Genomic DNA, 21,214 nt, shown 5'->3' with positions numbered 1-21,214 from the left:
TACCACCTGTGTGACCCTGGGCAAGTCACTTGTCCACTCCGTGCTCCAGACCCTCATTTGTAAAATAAAGACAATACTAGCAGCTACTCTGTGGGGTTGTTATAAGAACGGAGTGAGTCATTACTGAGTACAAGTTTATTAGTATTAGAAGCCCGGGAACTTTATTAATACCAGTAAAAGTCTGTGCTGGTTGGGGAACGGTATTCATTGGCGAGGGCTGCTGAGAAAATGTACCACAAACCAGGGGGCTTCAAAAACAGAACCATGTTTGCTCACCGTCCGGGGAGCCAGAAGTCTGAGATGAAAGTGTGGCTTGAGCTGGTTCCTTCTGAGATGGAGGGAGAACCTGGCTCCGGTGTCTCCCAGCCTCTAGTGGTTTGTTGGAAGTCCTTACTGTCCCTGGAGGTCCTTACTGTCCCTGGGCTTGTGAATACATTACCCGGATTTCTGCCTTCATAATCCCATGGGCTTCCCCCTGAATGTGTGTCTCGGTGCCCAGATGTCCTCTTTTTTTTTTTTTTTTAAGATTTTATTTATTTATCAGAGACAGAGGGAGAGAGAGCGAGCACAGGCAGACAGAATGGCAGGCAGAGGCAGAGGGAGAAGCAGGCTCCTTGCCGAGCAAGGAGCCCGATGTGGGACTCGATCCCAGGACGCTGGGATCATGACCTGAGCCGAAGGCAGCTGCTTAACCAACTGAGCCACCCAGGCGTCCCAGATGTCCTCCTTTTTAAAGGACACTAGTCCTACGGCGCTGGGGCTGGTCCTCCTAACCTACGACCTCACCTTAACTTTTTACATCTGCAATGGCTCGTTTTCCAAATAAGGTCCCATTCTGAGGTCCTGAGGGGTTAGGAGAGCAACAGATGAATTTGGGGGAGGGAGATCCAATTCAGCCCTAACAGAAACTGAGAATCAAGGCTGTGTTTCCCCAGAAAGTGGTGAACATCACACATTTTCCCCAATTAGAAAGGAGAAACGGAGACATGGGGAAGAGAGCGGGTCAGGAGAACAAGCGAGCGTTTCAGCACCGGGGACAGCGGCACACAGTTGCGTCTTCGCGTCTCTCTGGCTGAAAACATTCTCTGCACCCAGAGGCAGATGGCCTAGGAGGTGGCTTGGGGGTCCCATCCTAGCCTCCCAGGACCAGCGCACTCCATGTTCTGCAAATGAGGCCTCGCAGGCAAGAATGGGCCCAAGGAGAAGGGTTTTGTCTCTATCTCACATCTCCCCGCAGTCCAATTTCTCGGCACTGCCTAATTTCTCTCCGGCCCTAGATTAGTTGTCTTAGCACCTCTCCTTTCCCTGAAGACCTTGGGGGATTAAATTCAGACAATAGAGACACACACACACACACACACACACACACACACACACAAAAAGAGTAGACAGACCAGCCATAGATTGGGGGAAGATGTATGCATCAGATAGAGCCATAAAAGAATACGAAGTCTTCTTGATTTACACAGCACATAAAGAATTCCTACAGTGCACCAAGGTGCCCGGCTTTGTTAATAACTATGGCAATGTATGTTACGTCTCAATGAAATACAGTGATACGCCCACCGTAATGACTAACGTTTAAAAGCGTTGGTGAAAATGAGCATTAATATTGTCAGACCCGTTGATTGGAGAATTCTTTGGTACAACCCACTTTGGAAAACTGTTCGAAGGAATCCTTTAAAGCTAAACATAAGCCTACCTTATAACCTGCAGTCCCGTTCCCAGATATGTCTTTGTGCATCAAAGCACTCATACAAGAGTGTCCCAAAGCAGCTTTGTTCATGATAGCCTCTAACGGTGGACAGCCCAGATGCCCGCCCACAAGAGTACGGATGGCCAACCTGCAGTATATTCACAGGAGAAAATATTACACAGCTACGAAAAGGAATTAACCCCTGATTCCCACAGCCACCTGTTGTGGAGTAGCAGAAGCCAGGCACAAAGTGTACATACGCTCTGATTCCGTTTACGTAAGTTCGAAAGCAGGAAGTACTCAGCTGCACTGAGTAGTGATCCACATGGGGCAGGAGCCATAATGAAAAGCGACGGCGTGGCTATTACGAAAGCCAGTCTAGCAGTCACCTCTAGGGGACGGAGGGGTCTGTCACGGGATGCGAGGCACTGGGGTTTCTGGTGGTTGCCGTGTTCTATTCCTTGACCTGGGAGATGGTTACATGATTTTATATTTACTTGCTACATTGTACACTTAACGTATTCTGCAATTTTGGGGGGGTTATATTTTTAATATATCCCAGTGATGATTTTTTATTGCGGTAAAACACACATAACACCAAATTCACCATCTTAACCATTTTTTAAAGATTTATTGATTTTTAGAGAGAGAGAGAGTGGGGTGGGGGAGGGACAGAGGGAGAGAGAGAATCTCAAGCAGACTCCCCGCTGAGCCGGGAGCCCTGTATGGGGGGCGGCTCTGTCTCACGACCCTGAGATCATGACCTGAGCCAAGAGGAGTCGGACATTTAACTGACTGAGCCACCCAGGCGCCTCCCGCCCTCCCCCCATCCGAACTATTTTTAACTGCATACCTCAGTGGCATTAAACACACTCCTCCATCCTGCAGCCACCCCCACCCTCTGTCTCTAGAACTTTCCATCTCCCCAGACGGACACTCTGTCCCCACGAATCATGGACTCCCCACTCCCTAACCCCAGCCCCGGGTTCCACCATCTCCTCTGTGTCTGCGTGCACAGCACTCCTCTGGGGGACCTCCTGGGACTGGGGTCCTGCAGGATGTGCCCTTCTGGGTCTGGCTTATTACACCGAACATAACACCCTCAAGGTTCATCCACGTGGTGACACGGGTCAGAATTCCCCACTTTTTAAGGCAGAATAATATTCCAGTGTGTGAATGGACCCCATCTTGCCATCGGTGCATCCATCGATGGACACTGCGTTGTTCTACGTCCGGCCGTTGTGAACAACGCCGCCGTGAGTGTGTGCAGTGTCTGTTCAAGATATCTCTCCGAGTCCCTGGTTTCAGTCCTTTCGGGGACAGACCCGGAAGTGGAATTGCCGGATCCTATGGTAATTCTGTTTAACTTTTTTTGAGGAGCCGCCAAACAGCCCCACAGGGGCTGCACCATTTTACATGCTCACAACAAATGTCTTTTAAATGCTAGAAACCATCCTCTGCTCTGCCTGGTGCCCTCCTCCCCAGGGCTCCCAGGGAGCCCGTCAGGCCTGCGGCAGACCCCTCCCCAGCAACCAGACCCCTCCCCAGCAACCAGACCCCTCCCCAGCAACCGGCGGGCCTGTGGGCGGATCGGTGAGCGCATCCCAGAAGGAAGGAAACGCTTTAATTAGCTCCTGTCTGGAGCGAGAATGGGCACCACAAAGCTGTTCCCAGGGCTTCTGCGCAGGGGGTCCGCAGGGCGGGGGGAGGCAGAGGGAGGGAGGTGGGGGGCGGGGTGGACACAGGGTCCCACAGCATCCGAATGGCCAACGATGGTCTCATTCCACACGCGGTGAAAATGAGGCCCCCAGAGGTTAGAGGCAAAGCCCAGGGCTGAGGCCTGGTCCCCTGCGCCCGTCCACGGGGACCTGACTCCCGCCTGCATCCCACGCACACCCCCCCAACCCCCCCCACTGGCCTCCGGCAAACGTCTTTCCGACACCTTTGATCTCAGCGGCCTGTCTCTGGAGACTTCTCGCTCCTGGCTTCTGTCTCTCTCCATGTCTCTCGTCTCTGCAGGCCTCACGCTTCACAACCCACCCCCCAACTCACCCTCACCCCAAGACGTCGTCCAGTCAAACACAGCCTGGCTCTGGCCTGCCCTCCCCGCCCTCTCCTGACTGGCTCTGCGCTTGGCCACTGGGCCACACTCCCGCGAGCTCCCCTCGCCGCCCCTCGGCCCCGGCCTGCACTCAGACCACCCTCGCTGATGGCGGCTACGCAGGCCCAGAGAAGAGAGGCGCTGTCCGAGGCCACGAAACAGGTCTCGGCAGAGCCGCGGTGCCCCTCATCTGCAGCTTTGGGGCGGCTGGTGCCCGGCCCACCCCCTCCCTGCGGCGGCGGCTGTCCCACTGCCCCCGCCACACCTCACCCCGCCTTCCCAGTAGCTCTTCATCCAGCCTCAGCCACGATGTAATCAGCAGCTGGGGCTCGCCTCTCCCCTTCCCTATCTCACCGGTTTGGGGGGGTGGGAGACTGCACGTCTGCTGTCGGCCCCCCCAAAAAAGTAGGCTGCTCTCTTTTTTATTTTTAACCTCTAGTAAAAAGAACATAAAATCCACCATCCTAACCAATTTCTCCTTCTTTTCCAATTTTTTTTTATCGTGATAAGATACACATAACATTAAATTCATCATATTAACCATCTCTGCACAGCTCAGTGGCATTTTTTTTTAGATTTTTTTTTAAAGATTTTATTTATTTATTTATTTGAGACCGAGAGTGTGAGCGGGGGTGGGGGTGGAGGGGAGAGGGAGAAGCAGGCACCCGGCTGAGCGGAGAGCCCGATGTGAGGCTCCATCCCTGGTCCCTGAGATCATGACCTGAGCCGAAGGCAGACGCTTAACCCACTGAGCCCCCCAGGCGTCCCACAGCCCGGTGGCATGAAGCACACTCACACTGTCCTGCAACACCCCCACCCTCCGTCTCCAGAACTTTCCATGTCCCCACACGGAGACTCTGTCCCCACGAAGCACGGACTCCCCAGCCCCCGCTCCCACCCTCTCCTGTCTGTGCGGACGCGACTCCTCTGGGGCCCTCCCGGGAGTGGGGTCCTGCGGGATGAGACCTTCTGGGTCTGGCCGCTCTCGCTGAGCCCCGTGACCTCGAGGTCCTCTGTGTTGTGGCAGGGGTCAGGGTCCCTTCTTTCCTGAGGCTGGACCGTGTTCCTGCGTGGGGACAGAAGGACAGGTTGTGTTTATCCTTCCTCCACTGAAGGACATTTGGGGTGTTTCCACCTTCTGGCCTTTGGGATCAATGTGACCGTGAACACGGGTCTACACATCCCCTTCTCGTAACAGCCCCGTTTCTTTCCTTTCCAGGCTGTGCCTTTCTCACCTATTGTGCCAGGGACTCCGCCATCAAAGCTCAGACTGCCCTGCACGAACAGAAGACCTTGCCCGGGGTGAGTCCGGGGTGCTGTCTGGGAGGGGGGCTGCTCTCAGCCTGGGGAAGGCTGAGGCCCTTCCTGGGATCAGCGGCGGAGCCCACTTGCCTCTGGACTCAGAAAGAGGTACAAGGTGCAGACAGACAGAAGCGATCATCAGAGAGAGCATTTACTGAGTGCCTACTGCATGCTATGCTTGGTACTCCCCACCAGAGTGGTTGTGTGGGGTCGTGTAGGTTGCACACGGCACAAGGGCACCTGGCCCTGCGCGTTACTGTCGTTGTGCTGAGACCTGAAGGATGAAGAAGCATTAGCAGGCAAATGGAGTAGCCGTGCAAAGGCCCTGAGGCAGGACTGTGCCTGGAGTGTTGGAGGAGCCGCAAGGAGGCCTGTGTGATTAGAGCAGAGGGAGCAAGAGGGAGCAAGAGAGGAGGGGAGTGTAGGGAGGGGACCGGGCAGGTCATACAGGGCTGGCCCAGGCTCTGTCCCTGCTGGCTGTCCTTGTCAGCCCTGCCTTCCTGCGGAGAGCAGGAGGTCCCTGTCCCCGGTGAAGGGAAGGTGGTCCCCCTGAACCAACTGAGCCCAGGCAGTGCCTCAAGATGGAGATTGAAGGAACCACAGTGAGATCCATGGCACCCCGTGACCTCTGGGGGTGCCCACCCTTCCCTCTGGGATTCTCGGGGACTCTTCAGCATCAAAGGCTTTTGGGGGCGGCTTGGGTGGCATCTGCAGCCACAAATGCTGAGAATACGTGTGCCGCTTGGTTAGCTGGGTAATCGGGGTGCACCTGCCGGCAACATGAGGTCATGGCAGGGGTTGGCTCGACGCTGAAAGCACCGAAAATGGTCCTGGGGTTGGCCTCGGCCTCATAGTGAAGACTAAGGTGCCCCTCTTTGGGCGAGGGGGGCGTGGAGTGGAGACAAGAGGGGTAGAGTGCCGTGGCGGCCACATCCGTGGACTCCTTGCTTAGTCCCCAGCAATCCTTGCTGCGTGTCCATGAGCCAGTGACTCAACCTCTCTGATCTTCGGCACTGGAAGAGTATAACAGGGGGGAGTGGAGAGAGGAAACTGTAGAGAGCGCGGTCAAGGAAGTCTTCACTGAGGAGGTGACATCTGAGAATTCACAGTTCTCCCTCCCGTGGACGTGGTGCCAGCATCTCCCCACAGCAAGCCGGAACTGGGGGGCAGGTTAGCACTTGGGGGGCAAGGGGGACAGTGGAGTTCTGTGGATCTTCTTAGTTATCTCCTGCTGCCGAACAATGATCCCACATCCGGCATGAGTTCTCTCAGGGGTCCCGGGGCAGGAATTAGGGAGTGAGTTGGCAGCACCATCCTGGCTCAGAGTCTCTCCTGACGTCGCCGTCGAGAGGTCGGTCGGGTCCCCCCAGGACGCAAGGAGGACGCTCAGCAGGCCTGGGCCTCCAGGCGCCAGGGCCCCGGGGGCGTCGGGCACTCAGAGGAACCAACCAGTGCTGTAGTGGGTGCTGTCCCAGGTCGGCGGCTGGCAAACAGCGGAACGGGGATCTGACCGCGGACCCTGCGCGGGCACCCAGTCCTTCTGCGTCCACCGGACCTGTGTGTGCGTGTGTGTGCGTGCGTGCGTGCGTGTGTGTGTGTGTGAGGTCAGATTTGGGCTGGAAGCTCTGACCCTTCTGTCCGGAACAATCCCTACCCTCACGGAGATGTGCTAACAGCTCTAACATGATTTTCCTGAGGGAGTCTCTGAGACCCAAAGCCAGCCTCCCTTGCCCTGACCTGAGCCCCGGCTCCCTCCGTGTTGGGGACAAAGATGGGCTCTGGGCTCCATCAGCAGCTGGGATCAGGGGCCCCTTCAGGGTAGACGCTGGGCTGAGTCGTCAGCTCCCAGTGGTGCATCCAGCAGACACGCACAGAGCACCTGCTCTGTGGCCGGCGCGGGGCCCAGCGAGAGGGCATCCGGTGATGGAGCTACAGGGAACCGAGGAGCAGGGGGACGCTCAGAGGGATTTTTAGACTCTGGATGCAGGTTCTGTTCAGACAGCGTGCTTGGGGACACCGCGCCGCGCAGGGAGCGGGGCTCAGAGGGGCAGCAGGGCGATGTGGTTGCCCGGGAAGCGACTGGGGCAGGGATCTTGGAGGTAGAGGTCTGGGGTTTGCGATGCCTTGGAAGCAAGGGTTCCTGGGCAGGAGTGAATGGGGGGCCGCACACTAGGGGGCTTAGCACGATGGAGACTTACGCTCTCTCAATTCCGGGACCCGAGGTCTGAAATCAAGGTGTCAGCAGGGCCGTGCTCCCTCCAGAGTTTCTGGGGGGGACGCTGCTCCGCGTCTCTCCAGCTTCCGGGAGCTCCCGTAGTCCTTGTTCTCCAGCTCGTAGAGGCATCAGCCTCTGTCAACATGGGTCTATACGTCTCCGCTCTCCCTCTGCCTTTCTCCTATAAGGACAACTGTCCCTGGGTTTAGGGCTCACCCGAAATCCAGGATGACCCCATCTCGAGATCCATGACTTACTGACATCTGTTCCAAATATAGTCCCATTCACAGGTTCTGGGGCGTTAGGACTTGGACATGTTTTAGGGGGCTCCCCATTCAAGCCACAGAATGAACAGTGGGTATGAGGCAGCTGGGGGGAACATCTCAGGGAGGAGACCCAGGGGGAAGCAGGGGGCCCGGCCCACTGCCGAGGACTTGGTGACGGGCAAACAAGGCTCCTTCTTGCAGGACGGAGCGTTTGCGCCATGTCTGGAGAGATGGGGAAGCTGTGGCAGATGGAGGTGGGGGCAGCGTGGGGACCGCGTGTGCCGACACTGGGAGGCTGCCAGTCACATTTTTGAGTGCAGGATCTCACGGAGGAGTTCACATCAGGTCACAAGGGGGTCCCAACCCCGGGGGGGTGATTCTGCGACCCACAGGACCCTGGGCGACATCTGGGGACATTTGTGATTGTCATGACTGGGAGAGATGCCTGGTGTCCAATGGTCAGGAGAATAGGGAGCTGGTGAATGTTCTAGAGCGAATGCTAAGGGACATAGAACGCAAGCCACAAGTGGCATTCCCACTTTTCTAGGAGCAACAGCGAAAAATTAAAAAGAAACAGGTGAAATTAATTGTCATACTAGATTTTCTCTTAACCCAACACCTCTCCAAGATATTATCAGTGCAGCAGGCAGTCAGCATAGTTAAGGAGAGCTCACAGCCCTTTGTCCCTTGGAGGTGGGCCCATCCCTTGGTCCATCTCAATTCAGACAGTCAGTTGTGATCAGAAATGCTCGATCTGCCTTTGCTGTTTACGTTCTATAAAACGGAGAGTTGGAGAAGCAGGTCCACACACCTGCTTGCTCTAAAATACTTAAGAGATTTTCCAAGAATGGAGTCAGAAATCAGTTTTTACATGTAAGTTTATACTTACATTAATTATAATTAAACAAAAAAAATTTTTAAGATTTTATTTATTTATTTGATAGACAGAGATCACAAGTAGGCAGAGAGAGAGAGAGAAGCAGGCTCCCTGTCGAGCAGAGAGCCTGATGCGGGGCTCGATCCCAACACCCTGGGATCATGACCTGAGCCGAAGGCAGAGGCTCTAACCCACTGAGCCACCCAGGTGCCCCTAAACAAAATTTAAAATTCTATTCCTCGGCCACACAAGCCACATTTCAAGGGTTTGATGTCCACATGCGCTGGTGGCCACCATGTTGGACAGTAAAACGTTCGAGGCCGAGAGTTGGCAAACTTCTTTTGTAAAGGGTCAGAGAGGGACCATTTTTGGCCTCATGGGCTCTAGGCCCTCTGTGGCATCACATAAAAGAAACCACAAACAATGCAGAAATGGATAAGTGTGGCTGTGTGTCAGTAATGGAATTGGCAGATCCCCATTCTAGGCCATTGCTGTCCGATAGAATTTTCCAGAGTGATGGAATGTTCTGTCTCTGCTGTCCAACTTGGTGGCCGCTAGGTTAGTGTGGCTACTGAGCCTTTGAAATGTGGCAAGTGTGATTCAGGAAAAACTTGAGCGGAGGGAGGGTCAGAGGGACAAGCAGACTCCCCACTGAGCAGGGAGCCAGACATGGGGCTCGATCCCAGGACCTCAGGATCATGACCTGAGCTGAAGGCAAGCACTTCATGGACTGAGCCCCCCAGGCATCCCCTCAGGAACAATTTCTAATGCTGTTTGAGTTAAATTTAAACTTAAACCGCCACATGTGGCTCGTGGCTACCACACTGGACACCTCAAATCTAGAATGTTCTAGATCAGGGGTCAGCTACTGGGTTAGACCGCGGATATCAAATGTTCTAGACTGGGGGGTCACCTACTGTATTGGTAAGTTCAGACCTAGAATGTCCTAAACTAGGAGTCAGCCACTGTCTTGGATACCACAGATGTAGAATGTTCTAGACCACGGATCCTCTACCATCTTGGTGCAGACCTAGAATGTTCTAGACCCCGGAACACGATTCAGTGTCATCTTATTATGTCTAGATTGTGGGTCTCAGTTTGATACCAGCTCATGGCTAGAGAGGCGGAGGGGGAGGAATGAATTGTCAACAATACCCAGAAACCGTCCCTGCCACGTCCCCAAGCCTGTGCTGTCACCGTCCTGACCTCTGTGGTAACTGACCCCCGATTTTCACATTCTCTGCACTTACGACCAGATCTCTGAAACCCTGGGCTGCTTTTCCCCACTTGCTCTTTCCCCACGGTGGACGGACCCGCAGTACACGGAGTCTTCACCGTCTGCATTTTTCTGTCACTGAGCGCGATGCTGTAGAGGGTCGGCATCCCCTGTCGTGCCGCGCCCCAGCCGCGGGCGCCTTCTCACGGTTGGCTGGCATTTCACTGCACGAAGCCGCAGCTGACTTGTCCGTCCTCCCGTTGGTGGACACCCGCGTCCTTTCCAGCTTTTGCCGTGACAGAGACCCTCGTCTGCGCTTTGTGTCTGGTGGGCACGTGCTATGCTTCCTCCGGCCGCAGCCGGGAGCTCCCACCCCGAGGACACGTGCCTTTGGCTTCTGGAGCTGACGGCCCCCTGCCTAGTGAAGGGGTCGGACTTGCGGGGGAGCCTCCTCTCCCCCCCCAACCCCGAGGGGACCCACAGATCTGCCATCAGCACACTCAGAGCCTCGTTCGTGGCTGGCGGCAAGAGTGCCGGGGGGGGGGCCTGTGGGGGGGGGAGTCCCCCGTGCATGTCAGCCGCATCGGAGCAGGGATGTCTGAGCGCACCCCCCCAGGCATCTCCGCCAGAAGACGGAGCAGCAGCCGCATGAGGGGAGCCCCGTGTGGGAAGAGCCCCCACCCCGGGCGGCTCACGTGCCCCCACACACCTGCACAGGGACCCCGGGGAGTTAGGGGGCCACAGTGGGGTCATGCGAGAGACCAAGGCAGCCACCATCCTTCCTGTCCCCTGCCTCCCCTCAAAAACCCATGTGCATGTGTGTGTTTTGGGGGGGGACAGGGTGGCGTGGACACCTGCGTCTTTTTATCTCTAAACCAGGAGGGGAGGGTGAGCTGGGTCATCTGCCGGCTCCGTGCTCCCCCCACAGTGCAGGGAACAGGCAAGCCCCCTCCACAAATGCTGCTTCTGAAGCGAGTTCCAGCTCCCATGTCTGAGTGTGACAGCGGCGTCCGTGGGGGATGTGGTTTAATCAAATCTCGGCATTCTGGAATAGGATCCTAAATTGAATAACAGAATCCCAGAATAGAACCCAGAACGGACCGCAGGCCCCTGGAATCCACGCTGGGCAGAGGGCTCAGATTGCAGCAGAGGCTTTTTGTGGGGGTGTCAGACCCCAGGATGAGGTTCCTGGAGATGGCCCAGGCCCGTGGGGACAGTGAGGCGGGGGGCAGGTGGCCGGTCCAGCCCTGTCTCTGAGGGGCTGTGCCGTTAGCGCGGGTCCTGTCTCTTTCTTCGGGAGGGTCTTGAGGGGCAAAGGACATCCTGGATCTGGTGTCTGCCCTGCACCCCAGAAAGGGTTAAGTTTGTCTGTCTGGGGGTCCCCCCACAGACCCCTCCTGAAAACCCTTTCTATGTGCACAGGGATTTCTGAAGTGGCCCCCTTGCAAGTCCCCCTCCCACATCCCATGACCTGACTCCGGTGCCAAACGTCCAGGGCTCTGACCCTCCCAGGCCTCCGTTTCTTCGTCTGTGAAATGGGATTGCAGAGGGGCTTTGAGGCTCCTGTGAGGGGACAAGGCACGTTGCTGAGCTCGCTGTGGGAGCTTGGAAAATCCATGCTGAACGAAGGAATGAGTGAATGAAGGAACTGTCCCAGACACGCGGAGCCTGCAGGACTCGGGGCCAGTGGGGAGGAAGGCCGGGGTGCCAGCCCCAGGCCAGAAGGAGCCACAGCAGCACCTAGAGCCGGACAGCGGCGTGGTCTCTTTGGCAGGGAGGCTGGGTTCGGCGCTGGGGCTGCGGGCGAAGGGGAGGCTGCACCAGCGGCCTGGCATCACCTGGCTTTCTCCTCCTCCCTTCTGCCCGGAAACGACCTAGCGGGGGCCTCTGCCACCTCCCGCCATCCCTCCCCCAGTGGCCTCGGTTTCCCCATCTGTAATAATACATAGTTCAGACATGAGGGACCCTGGTTTCTCGATGGTGCGTGGCTTGGTTGAAGTCACCCAGCAAAGGTTGGGGGGCAGGGCAAGGACTGGGTCTCATCTACCTAAAGCATGCCGACCCCAAAGACACAGATGCTCCCCCAGAGCCCCGGCCCACAGGCCCCTTGGCTGGAGGGTTGGCTGGACCCGGAGGAAACCAGGGGATTGGGCCTCTGCTTTGATTTTCTCCGTTCCCTTTCTGATTTGCCCATCTGTAGAGTAAGAAGCTTCCATCTCATGACGTTGTTTAGAGATTAAATGAGTCGGTGGAGGTAGGTATTCCTCCAACGTGAGAAACTGCCCCCCCCCACCAAACTCTTACTCATACTTCAAAACCCCCTACAGACTTTCCATCTTCACTGAAGCCCAGGATAACCTTTGGCTCTCCACTGCTCTACGCTCTCTGGTTTCCCAGGGGCTTGTCCCCACCTCTGCCTCCATCCTGACTGCTTAGGTCTGGGAGTGTCTGTATCTGCCTCTGTCTCCCCTGGTTCCAGATGAGAGGGTCCTCCTTAGGGCTGCAAAATTACTCAGCACGGGGCACACCAGGAATGTTCTTGACTAAATGAAAGGAGGAAGTGGGGGGGGGGGGGCAGGGAAGGAATGCAGCCATGGGGAGCCAGAGAAGGTGGAGGAGGGAGGGAGGCACCAGGCAGAGACCTCGGTGGGACAGATGGAGAGAGGGAGCCGGAAGGAGGTGGGCAGAGCCAGATGGGCGGGCAGGGGCGACAGGAGGGGTGGGTGTGGGGAGACCCAGCTTCCCTCCCCCCCACTAACCCCCTCCCCCCCGCGCCCCGCGCCGCGCCGCCTCCTCCCGGCCTCTGGCGGGCGGATCAACTGCGCCCGCCTGGGCGTCGGGCTCCGGCGCGGGGAGCGAGGCGCGGGGCCGGTGCGTGCGTGCGGCGTGTGCGCGCCTGTGCGCCCAGGGCCGGCCGGGCGGGCGGCGGCACGTGGAGGCCAGCCTGGCGCGCGTCTCCAGGCCGGTGGGTAAGGCGGGCCGCGGGGTGCGGATGGCCAGGCCTCCGAGCCTCGGCTTTGGAGCGGGAGACTGGGGAGGAGGGGACTGCCCGCCTGGCTTCTCGGGACCGCACCGGGACTCTCGGCCCGAGCCCGAGCTGACCCGGGAGGGGGAAGGGGTCTCCCAGGAGGAGGCGGAAGGTCCCAGGCTCGGCAGCGGGCGGGGGAGATGGGGCGCAGGGACCCAGGCCGCGAGAATGGGGCGGGGGTGGAGGGTGCGGTGATGGGGACAGGTTCCCTCCCCGTGGCCCCCTCCCTCGCTCCCTCCTCAGCTCATCCATCTCCAGAAGATTATATTTAAATATCTCTTTTGTGCAAGGCAGGAGCTGGGCTCGCCCCTAAGAGGCGGTTTCCATGGCAACAACAATTGCCAGCTTCCGTGTGGTGAATCAGCGTTGCCATGGCAACCCCATCCTCATCTGCCCAAGGTGCTGGGAGGAGGGAGGAGGTGAGGGCCAGCGGAGGCGGGGCGGGCGGCGAGGGGGCGAACCGGAGGCCGGAGCTCAGGTGCCCCCGCTCCTCCCGGCTCCCTTCACAACCTCAGTCTGCCCCCCGCCCAGAAACGGGTCCCGTCTGGTTAAATAATCCCCGCTCCTGCCTCCAGCTAGCTGGGTGTGGTACCCAGGTGGAGAGGGGGTGTGTGCGTGTGCGTGTGCGTGCACACGTGGTGGGGGCAGGGAGACGTGGTTTGGTCTTTCGCAGGTGGTCTGGGTCCCTCTGAAGGTGTGGCTGAGTGGCAGGCATCGGGAACGCCCGGAAGGCCTCTCTGCTTCTGGGGCTCCCAAGGCTGAATTCAGATTGAGGCAGCCCATTAGGAGCTGGGGAACAAATACTCAGAATGGGAGGGGCGCAGGTGGGGTAGGGAAGCTGCGGGGGGCGGGGGCTCAGGGAAAGAGGGCGCAGAGTGAGGGAGGGGCCTCCGATGGCGTGGGGAGGCTCCGAACTGAGATAGGGTCAAAGACAAGGGGAAGGAGATTTGGGGGTTCAGAGTCGGAGAGGGGTCTCTACTCATAGGACTGGGTAGAAAGATCCTTAAATTTTAAGTCTAGGAAGGCTTAGTGCCTTGACTCACCCACCATGACCTTGGACAAAGAGTCTGGGCCTTGATGTTGACATCTGTAAAGCCCGGTGAAAACTGAGCCTCTCTCCGGAGCTTGCTGGGTGTCTGTACAGCGTCTAGAAAGCTGACACCCCTCAAGCACCTTTTCTGAATGGCCATGGGGATGGTCTGACCTGGGAGGGGGTCTGTTCCAACCCCAGGTCGGGCACAGACATTCCAGCCACCCTTCCATGCTGGCGTGTGCCGGACACTTCTTTCTGGTCAATTCAATTTGGCAAGCCTCTCGGATTCTCCCTGCCTGGTGTGAAGAGAACTGCCTGCTCTGAGAAAGCAAGATGTAGACACTTCCTGCCCTGAGGCAGAGGGAGGAAGGAACCCAGCGGGGTGGAAAGATGGCCTGCTTGGGGACATTTGAGCTGGGTTTTGAAGGATGAATAGGAGTTCACCAGGAGCCACAAGGCTTGGAGAGAGATTCTGTTCTCAAACCAGTGGAGAAGCAATGTCACGCATTTCCCACATCCCTTGAGTTTTTCTCAAATACCCACGTTAGCTCACCCCTATGGCTGGGTCAGTTTGGGGGTGGGGATTAGAGGAGGATTTCTTCCATTAAACATCATTTTCAGTGCTGAGGGGGCAGGGGGTTGGAGAACAGAAGCATCCAGAACGAGTCCAGATTGAAAGCTGGTCCACTCAGGTATGACAGTCCTCGCACCCAGCGCTCAGAGAAGGGACTGAGAGTACCTGCCCTCGTATCAGTTACTGCTGGGTGACAAACACCTCAACCATTTTATTTGTTGATTCTGCAGGTTAGTAAGCTCAGCCTGGGCTCAGCTGGGTGGCTCTTCTGCTGGTTTCCCCTGGGGTCATTCATGCAGTGGTGGACAGGGCTTGCCGGGATGAGCTAGGACTGGCCAGCCTCACTCCCATGCGCTGTTTGGCAGTGGGGCCTCTCAGGGCATGAGGTCTGTCTTCCTGTTCTGCTTGGGCTTGTCACCTGGGCTTGTCCCAATGTCAGCTTTCCAAAAGAGGAAGCTGCAAAGTGTCTCAAGGCCAGAGCCTGGAAGTCCCATCACTTCCCTTCCATGACCTTCCACGGGTCAAAGCAAGTCACATAGCCAAGTCCAAATACAGAAAGGTGGGGAAACAGGCTCCAGTTTTTGATGAGAAAAACTGCAAAGTCAAATATGCAGAGACTAGAGGTGTTGGACAACTTTGCAAAGAGCCTACTACACCTGGGAATACAAGGAGGCTTCCTACAGCAAGAAATATTGTGAACGGGTTTTGAATGTAAAGTTAGAGTTTTCCAGACAGCAATGAGCAAAGCCCCGTCGGTGGGACCATGTGTCACTTGTTTGACTGGTTTGCTGCTGGAAGTTGGTGGGATGCTGTGCCTCGGGGAGGTGGGCAGGGTGCCTGGCAGAGCTCAGGTGAAGCCCTCACCCCTGATGTCCCCACTGTCAGCCTCGACCTCCTCCTCCCCTCTCTCTCCGCAGATGGCGCGGCCAATCCAGGTGAAGCCGGCGGACAGCGAAAGCCGCGGAGGTAGTTGTCATCTCTCCGTGGCCACCAGGCTGGGGGGTGGCAGAAGAATGGGGGAAGGGGGGGACCCCTGATCAGAAGGCTGTACCTGTCCCCTCTAGACTCACATACCTCATTGTGGTGGGAGAGGCAGAGTCTCCTGGCTAGGGTAGGCGCAGGAGAGCGGGGAGAGGGGGTGTCCCCTCTTCCAAACCACAGTGCCACAGGTCTAGGAGTGAAGGAGTTGGGGGGCAGGTGGCTAGGTCCAGCTGCTTGTCCCTAGATCTTAAAATGCCCCACTGCCCGTGGGGTGCAATACTGGAGGGTCTTCTGAGGCAGAGGGGCTGGGATCCCTGAAGGAACCCCTCAGGGGGGATTTCTCTGTGTGTGTGCACGTGCGTGTTTGTGTATATGTGAGCATGTGTACCTTGGCACGCCTGTATGCAGATGTGTGTGAGCAGGGTGCATGTGCACGTGTGTTTCTGTGGCTTATGTGGTGGGGCTTCCTGCTGGCCTGTGTGCACGTGTGCACGTGTGCACGCCTGGCCTGGGCGTGGGCGTGTGTGTAGGATTGTGAGTGCCTGACTGTTCCGGGCTGGGCGTGTGGGTATGTGGGCTGGAGGCCTGGCGTCTGCGTAGGTCTGGACTGTGTTGGGGATGTGACCATAGGAGTATGCTTGGCTGTCCCCAGTGGCACCCAAGTCTAGCCATTCTTGGAGATTTTCCTACCCCCTCCCCAGTTCAGGTGGATTGGGGGCTGAGGCGGAGCATCCAGCCTTGGGGGTGGTGTGTGGGGCAGGGCGGTTAGGACTCCTGTGTATGTGTAGGAGCCTGGTACAGCCCATCTGGGCTGGGACCTGTTTTCACAGTCTCGGAGCAGGCTGCTCGTGTAGGTCAGGGATTGGGACGGGGGGGGGGGGTCTGCATGTCTCCGTCTCTTCTCGTCTCTCTCTCACTCTTACTAATTCCTCTTCTCCTCCTCCTCCTTCTGTCTTTCTGTCTCTCTCTGTCTCAACTTCTCTTTCTCCCTCTCCATACCTCTTTCTCGCCCATCTTTTCTCCTTCTGTCTCTCTGGTTCTCTCTCTACTCTTTGTGTGTCTCTCTTTGTCTCTTACTCTCTCTCTCTGTCTCTGTCTCTGTGTTTCTCCCTGTCTCTCTCTCTGTCTCTGTCTCTTTCCCGGACTGTCAGTCTCTCTGCGTCTATGCCTCTCTCTTCCATCCCCATGAGTGACAGCTGCCAGAGAACAGGTTTCCATAGTAACCCAGCTCACCATCCCTGGGAGATGAAGCTGCCATGTTCCTGATTACAGGGGAGCAGCCCAGTTACCAGAGGGAGCAGGACTCTCGGGCCTCACACGGGAGAGGCTGGCCAGCCAGGCCTCCAGCCAGGCCCCCACCCCCACCCCAGCAGATGGGGGCTCCAGGCTTCCCGCACCTGCTCCTGTGCGCACAGGTGCCTTCACTCATTCAACAGACATGGACTGCCTGGCCCCTGCTGAGGGGAAAGGGGCCATCAGCGGTCACCCCCACTGGGAAATCTAGATGGCAGACAGACAGACAGGGACCCAGGCCAGGCCAGGCGGTTCGTTCACTAGTACTGTGTGGGCTCTCCGCGAGCGAGGAGAGAGACATCTCCGCCCGGAGGGTGGGAGCCGGGAAGCGGTCGGAGGCCCTGAAGGGTTGAAGGGAGGGCGTCCAGGAGGGGGGCGCCGCGTGAGCCGAGGCTTGGAGATGAGCCGAGCATGGCACGTGGGAGGATGGAGAGGCCCAGAGCAGGGAAGCGCGCGGCTGAGTCCTCCCCCACGCAGGCAGAGCAGGGGCCAGCCGTGCTCCCCCCACGCCCTGCTGCCTCCATTCTGCCGGAGGGACCGAGGGACCGAGAAATTCCCGGAGGCCAGGACGCGGCTGAGGGGGTGTCTCCGCCCACAGGAGACCGGAAGCTGTTCGTGGGGATGCTGAACAAGCAGCAGTCGGAGGAGGACGTGCTGCGGCTGTTCCAGCCCTTTGGGGTCATCGACGAATGCACCGTGCTGCGCGGGCCTGACGGCAGCAGCAAAGGTGACCGGCCGGGGGCGGGGCTGGCCCGGGGGCGGGGCTGGGCGCGCGGGAGGAGGGGTTCGGCTCCTGGGGGAGGGGCCTGGCACGGGGCGGGGCGGGGTTGGTTCCCGGAGCGAGGCCCCGCTCTCGAGAAGGCGGGATTGCCTCCTGGGGTGGGGCCAGACCCTTGAGAAGGCGGGGTTGCCTTCCGGGGCGGGGCGGGGCACCTGGGACGGGGGTGGGGGTTCGGCTTCTGGGGGCGGGGCCGGGCCCTCGAGAAGGTGGGGTTGTTTTCTGGGGCCGCCTGGGGATGCGGGAGGGCGGGTTTGTCTCTTGAGAAAACCAGATGGGCTTCTGGGGCGGGGCGGGGCACGTGGGCGGGCGGGGTTGGCTCCTGGGGGAGGGGACTGGCACGTGGGTGGGCGGAGCTGACTCCTGGGGGTGTGGCCAGACACTTGAGAAGGTGAGGTTGGCTTCTGGGGCGGGGCGGGCCACGTGGGAGGGTGGGTTTGGCTCCTGGGCGTGGGGCCGAGCACTTTAGAAAGTGGGTTTGGGGGGCACCTGGTGGCTCAGTTGGTTGGCCGCCTGCCTTGGCTCAGGACATGATCCCGGAGTCCTGGGATCTAGTCCCGCATCGGGCTCCCAGCTCCATGGGGAGAGTCTGCTTCTCCCTCTGACCTCCCCTCTCATGGTCTTTCTCACTCTGTCTCTCTCAAACAAATAAATAAAATATTTTTTTAAAAAAAGCAAGCAAGCAAGCAAGCAAGCAAGCAAGCGGGTTTGGCTCCTGCGGACCGGGCAGGGCCCGTGAGAGGTGGGGTTTGCTTCTGGGGCAGGGCGGGAACGGGGGGGCGGGGTTGGCTCCCGGGGCGGGGCCAGGCTCTTGAGAAGGCGGGACTAGCTTCTGGGGAGGGGCGGGGCACGTGGGGGCGGGTTTTGGCTTCCGGGGACGGGCGGGGGCGCTTGAGAAGGCGGGGTTGGCTCCTGGAGGCGTGGGCTGTGTGGGCGGAGACCGTCCTTTCCCGCCTGGTCCGGCCCGCGCGCCGCCTGTGCCCACCTAACTGTGGGACAGTTTCCCGTGCACCGTCTGTGTGATCCTGGCTGAGCATCTGGAAAAGACTTTCGTGGTCCGCAGAGACCTGTTTCCCTGTCTGCCCACGTGACAGTGCCTGCGAAGGGCATCACTCCACCTGCGTCTTTAGTCTCTGACTTTTTCTGCCTTAGTGTCTAAATGACTATTTCTGCCTAGCTCTTCGTGTGTCTGGAGGTCTTTGTCAGTCTACCTGTCCTACCTTTTGGGGTTCACCTGTCAGGCACCAACTGTTGCCTTGCCTGTCTCTGGCCCTGGAAACTTTTTATCTTCTAAGAACAGAATGTATCCCGTGGTCCCTAGTTGCTTGTCTCTCTCTCTCTCTCTCTCTAATTATTTTTATTTCTAAATGTTTTTTAAAGTTTATTTAATCATCTCTACACCAAATGTGGGGCTCAAACTCACGAATCCAAGATCAAGAGTAGCATACTCTACTGACTGAGCCAGCCAGGAACCCTTCTTTTCTTTTTTAATTGATATTTACATACTGTAAAATCCACCTTTTGAAAGCATACAGCTAAGTGCTTTCCAGTATGTTCAAGAAATTGTGCAACCATTGCCACTCTCTAATTCTAGAACATTCCATTGTCCTACCCCACCCCCAGTCGGCCTGGCTCTTCCACAATATGCCCGTCTGGAACTACGTCTAGTAGCCTCTCCTATGACTCTGTGTCCGAATTTGCCTGTGTCTCATGGTCCCTGGCTGCCTTGGCTGCGTGATTTCTGATTTCTTCCTGTGTGGCCAGCCGCTGGGTCTGACCTGTCTGGTATTTATTTATTTATTTTCTGTCCCCATCTTTCCAACTCTGGTCACATGGGCCTACGTGTCTAGGTCTGAATGTATCTGTGCCTGAGTGTGCCCACAAGACTGTATCTCAGTGCCTCTGTCTGAACATTTGTCACCTTCTCTCTGCATATCTGATTACAACTCGATCTCACCGTGTCAGCGGCTGGTAGCTGGGGGGTGTTCCCTAAGCCCGTGCCCTTCACTTGTTCCAGCGGGCAGGACCTGCCCCTCCCCCGGACTGCACACTGCCTCACAGTGCCTGTCCGGCCATGCGAGCCACCAACACCTGTGAAGCTGGTGGCTTTCTGAGCGAATGAGAGGCCACCGGGCTGACATCATACTCTGTGTGCTCTTCTTACTGCCTGATCCTTTATTGTCCAGCCGTCTGGCTGGCTGTCTGTTCTGACCGTCTGACCCGCCGCCTGGGGCTCCCAGTGCCCTAACCTGTGGCCCCTCCCCACCCAGAAAGACCCTATTACCCCTCACGCGTGCTCCTTGTCTTGGGCCAGGCTGTGCCTTTGTGAAGTTCTCCTCCCACACCGAGGCCCAGGCAGCCATCCACGCCCTGCACGGCAGCCAGACCATGCCGGTGAGTGGGGACCGCCCTGGGCCACGGAGCTGGGCGTGCGGAAGGGGGGAGGGGACAGGGACAAAACCTCTCTCTACCATTCCCGCCATCCCGTAGCCACTTGCTGTTCATCAGTAAGGCACAGGCGGAGAGAGAGGCGGAGTCCCTGATGGTGGTGTGGGCACAGGTATGCAGGTGAGTGTGCGATTGTGCGTGTGTGAGCAAGTCCGTGTGGGAGTGTGCCTGGAGGTACTGCCAGTGTGTGGCTGCGTGTGTGTGTAAGAGAGGATATGTGAGTGTGTGTGGTTGTTAGTAGGTGACTTAATGTGCAATTGAGGTGTGTGATGTGAGAATATGGATACGTGTGTGCTGCTGCACGTGTTAAGTGTGTCGAACGGGTGTGTTTGTGTGAGTGGCTTGTGCAGCGTGCATGTAGGTGTGTGCACATGTGTGTTTCTACATGTGTGTACTGAGTGCACGTGAGTGTGTGGGTCTGCCTGGCTGATGTGGCGCGAACGAGCGCAGCACGCTTCTGTGGGCATCTGTGAGGGCACGTATGTGAGTGTGTGTGGATGGGCGGGGGTGTGTGTGAATATGCGTGTATGTGATTGCATGTGTACACGTGTGATATGGGCCCCTGAACGCACCGTGTGAGCGCGTGTGTGCAACTCTGTGTGACGTGCATGGTGCGTGCAAATGTGTGCACACATTTTGGACTCTTCGTGTCTGAGTGAGTTTGTGTGAGTGTGTCTGCATGTGTGTATGAGTGTACAAGAGGGTGTCCTGGAGGGCGGGACCTGAGGGGTGTTGTGGCTTTGTGAAGGCCAGCAGGGGAACGTGGGGCGGGGGGCTGTGACAACAAGTATGGGGGTGGGGCGCGCAGAGGAGCAGGGGAGAGGGCGGGAGGGGCTGCAGCCCTCGGCCGAGGAGCACGGGGTTCTCGGGGTCATGAGGAGCCATGGAAGGTTTTGACAGCGCAGGGAAGGGGCCAGGTCGGTTGGAAATGTCCCCTGGGCCAGAGCGGGGATGGGTAGGGGGCAGGCCTGCGGCGCGGAGAGGCGGGGAGAGGCGGAGGAGGACGGGCTCAGCGCTGGGAGTAGCCCCGCCCCCTGGGGGAGGGGCCAGGAGCCACAGTCGCGGTACAAAAAAGGCCGGATCTGCCACAGGGGGTACAGGCCCTAGAGAACCATCCCCCCTCTCAGCTGCACTCAAATGGGAGTGAGGAGCAGGGCAGCGTCAGAGCCTCCAGGCCTCGCACGCTGGGCACTCGGGCCTCAGTCGTAGCCCCTGGAGGCAGGATTCGGGCTCACCAGGAGGTCAGGCTTTCTCCCACGCTCGCAGCTGACCAGTGATGGGGCGCATCAGGGAGCGAGCTCTCCAGCAAAGGGGGCATGCCCCCTCTCCGGTTGGGGTCTCACCTGTCCTCAGGTGTGAGTGACAGCTCTAGGGTCCTTCACCCGGGTCCCACCAGCTGGACTCTC

General features: G+C 57.9%; 1 protein-coding gene across 15 annotated transcripts in view; it reads left to right on the top strand.

Annotated features, from left to right (window-relative positions):
* The window catches only part of CELF5 (CUGBP Elav-like family member 5), a gene marked incomplete at its 5' end in the record, with an annotated part of 201,459 nt that overhangs the window by 15,016 nt on the left and 165,229 nt on the right, over positions 1–21,214 (top strand). For 8 of the 15 annotated variants that reach the window (XR_014313228.1, XR_014313229.1, XR_014313230.1 and 5 more), the window contains 3 exons: positions 15,226–15,277; positions 17,181–17,309; positions 19,675–19,754. Coding sequence is in view for 12 of the 15 variants with exons in the window: in XM_082736449.1 (XP_082592575.1) it covers positions 15,226–15,277; positions 17,181–17,309; positions 19,675–19,754 (261 nt within the window). Of the gene's footprint in view, positions 1–5,016; positions 5,100–12,618; positions 12,639–15,225; positions 15,278–17,180; positions 17,310–19,674; positions 19,755–21,214 lie in introns of those variants that run through there. The other 7 variants (XM_082736450.1, XM_082736441.1, XM_082736443.1 and 4 more) reach the window with 4 other exon arrangements.

This window comes from Mustela nivalis, assembly GCF_964662115.1.
Source record: "Mustela nivalis genome assembly, chromosome: 1".
Classification (NCBI taxonomy): Eukaryota; Metazoa; Chordata; class Mammalia; order Carnivora; family Mustelidae; genus Mustela; species Mustela nivalis.
The sequence above is the reverse complement of the archived record's forward strand: the minus strand, read 5'-3'. Positions and strand labels throughout refer to the sequence as shown.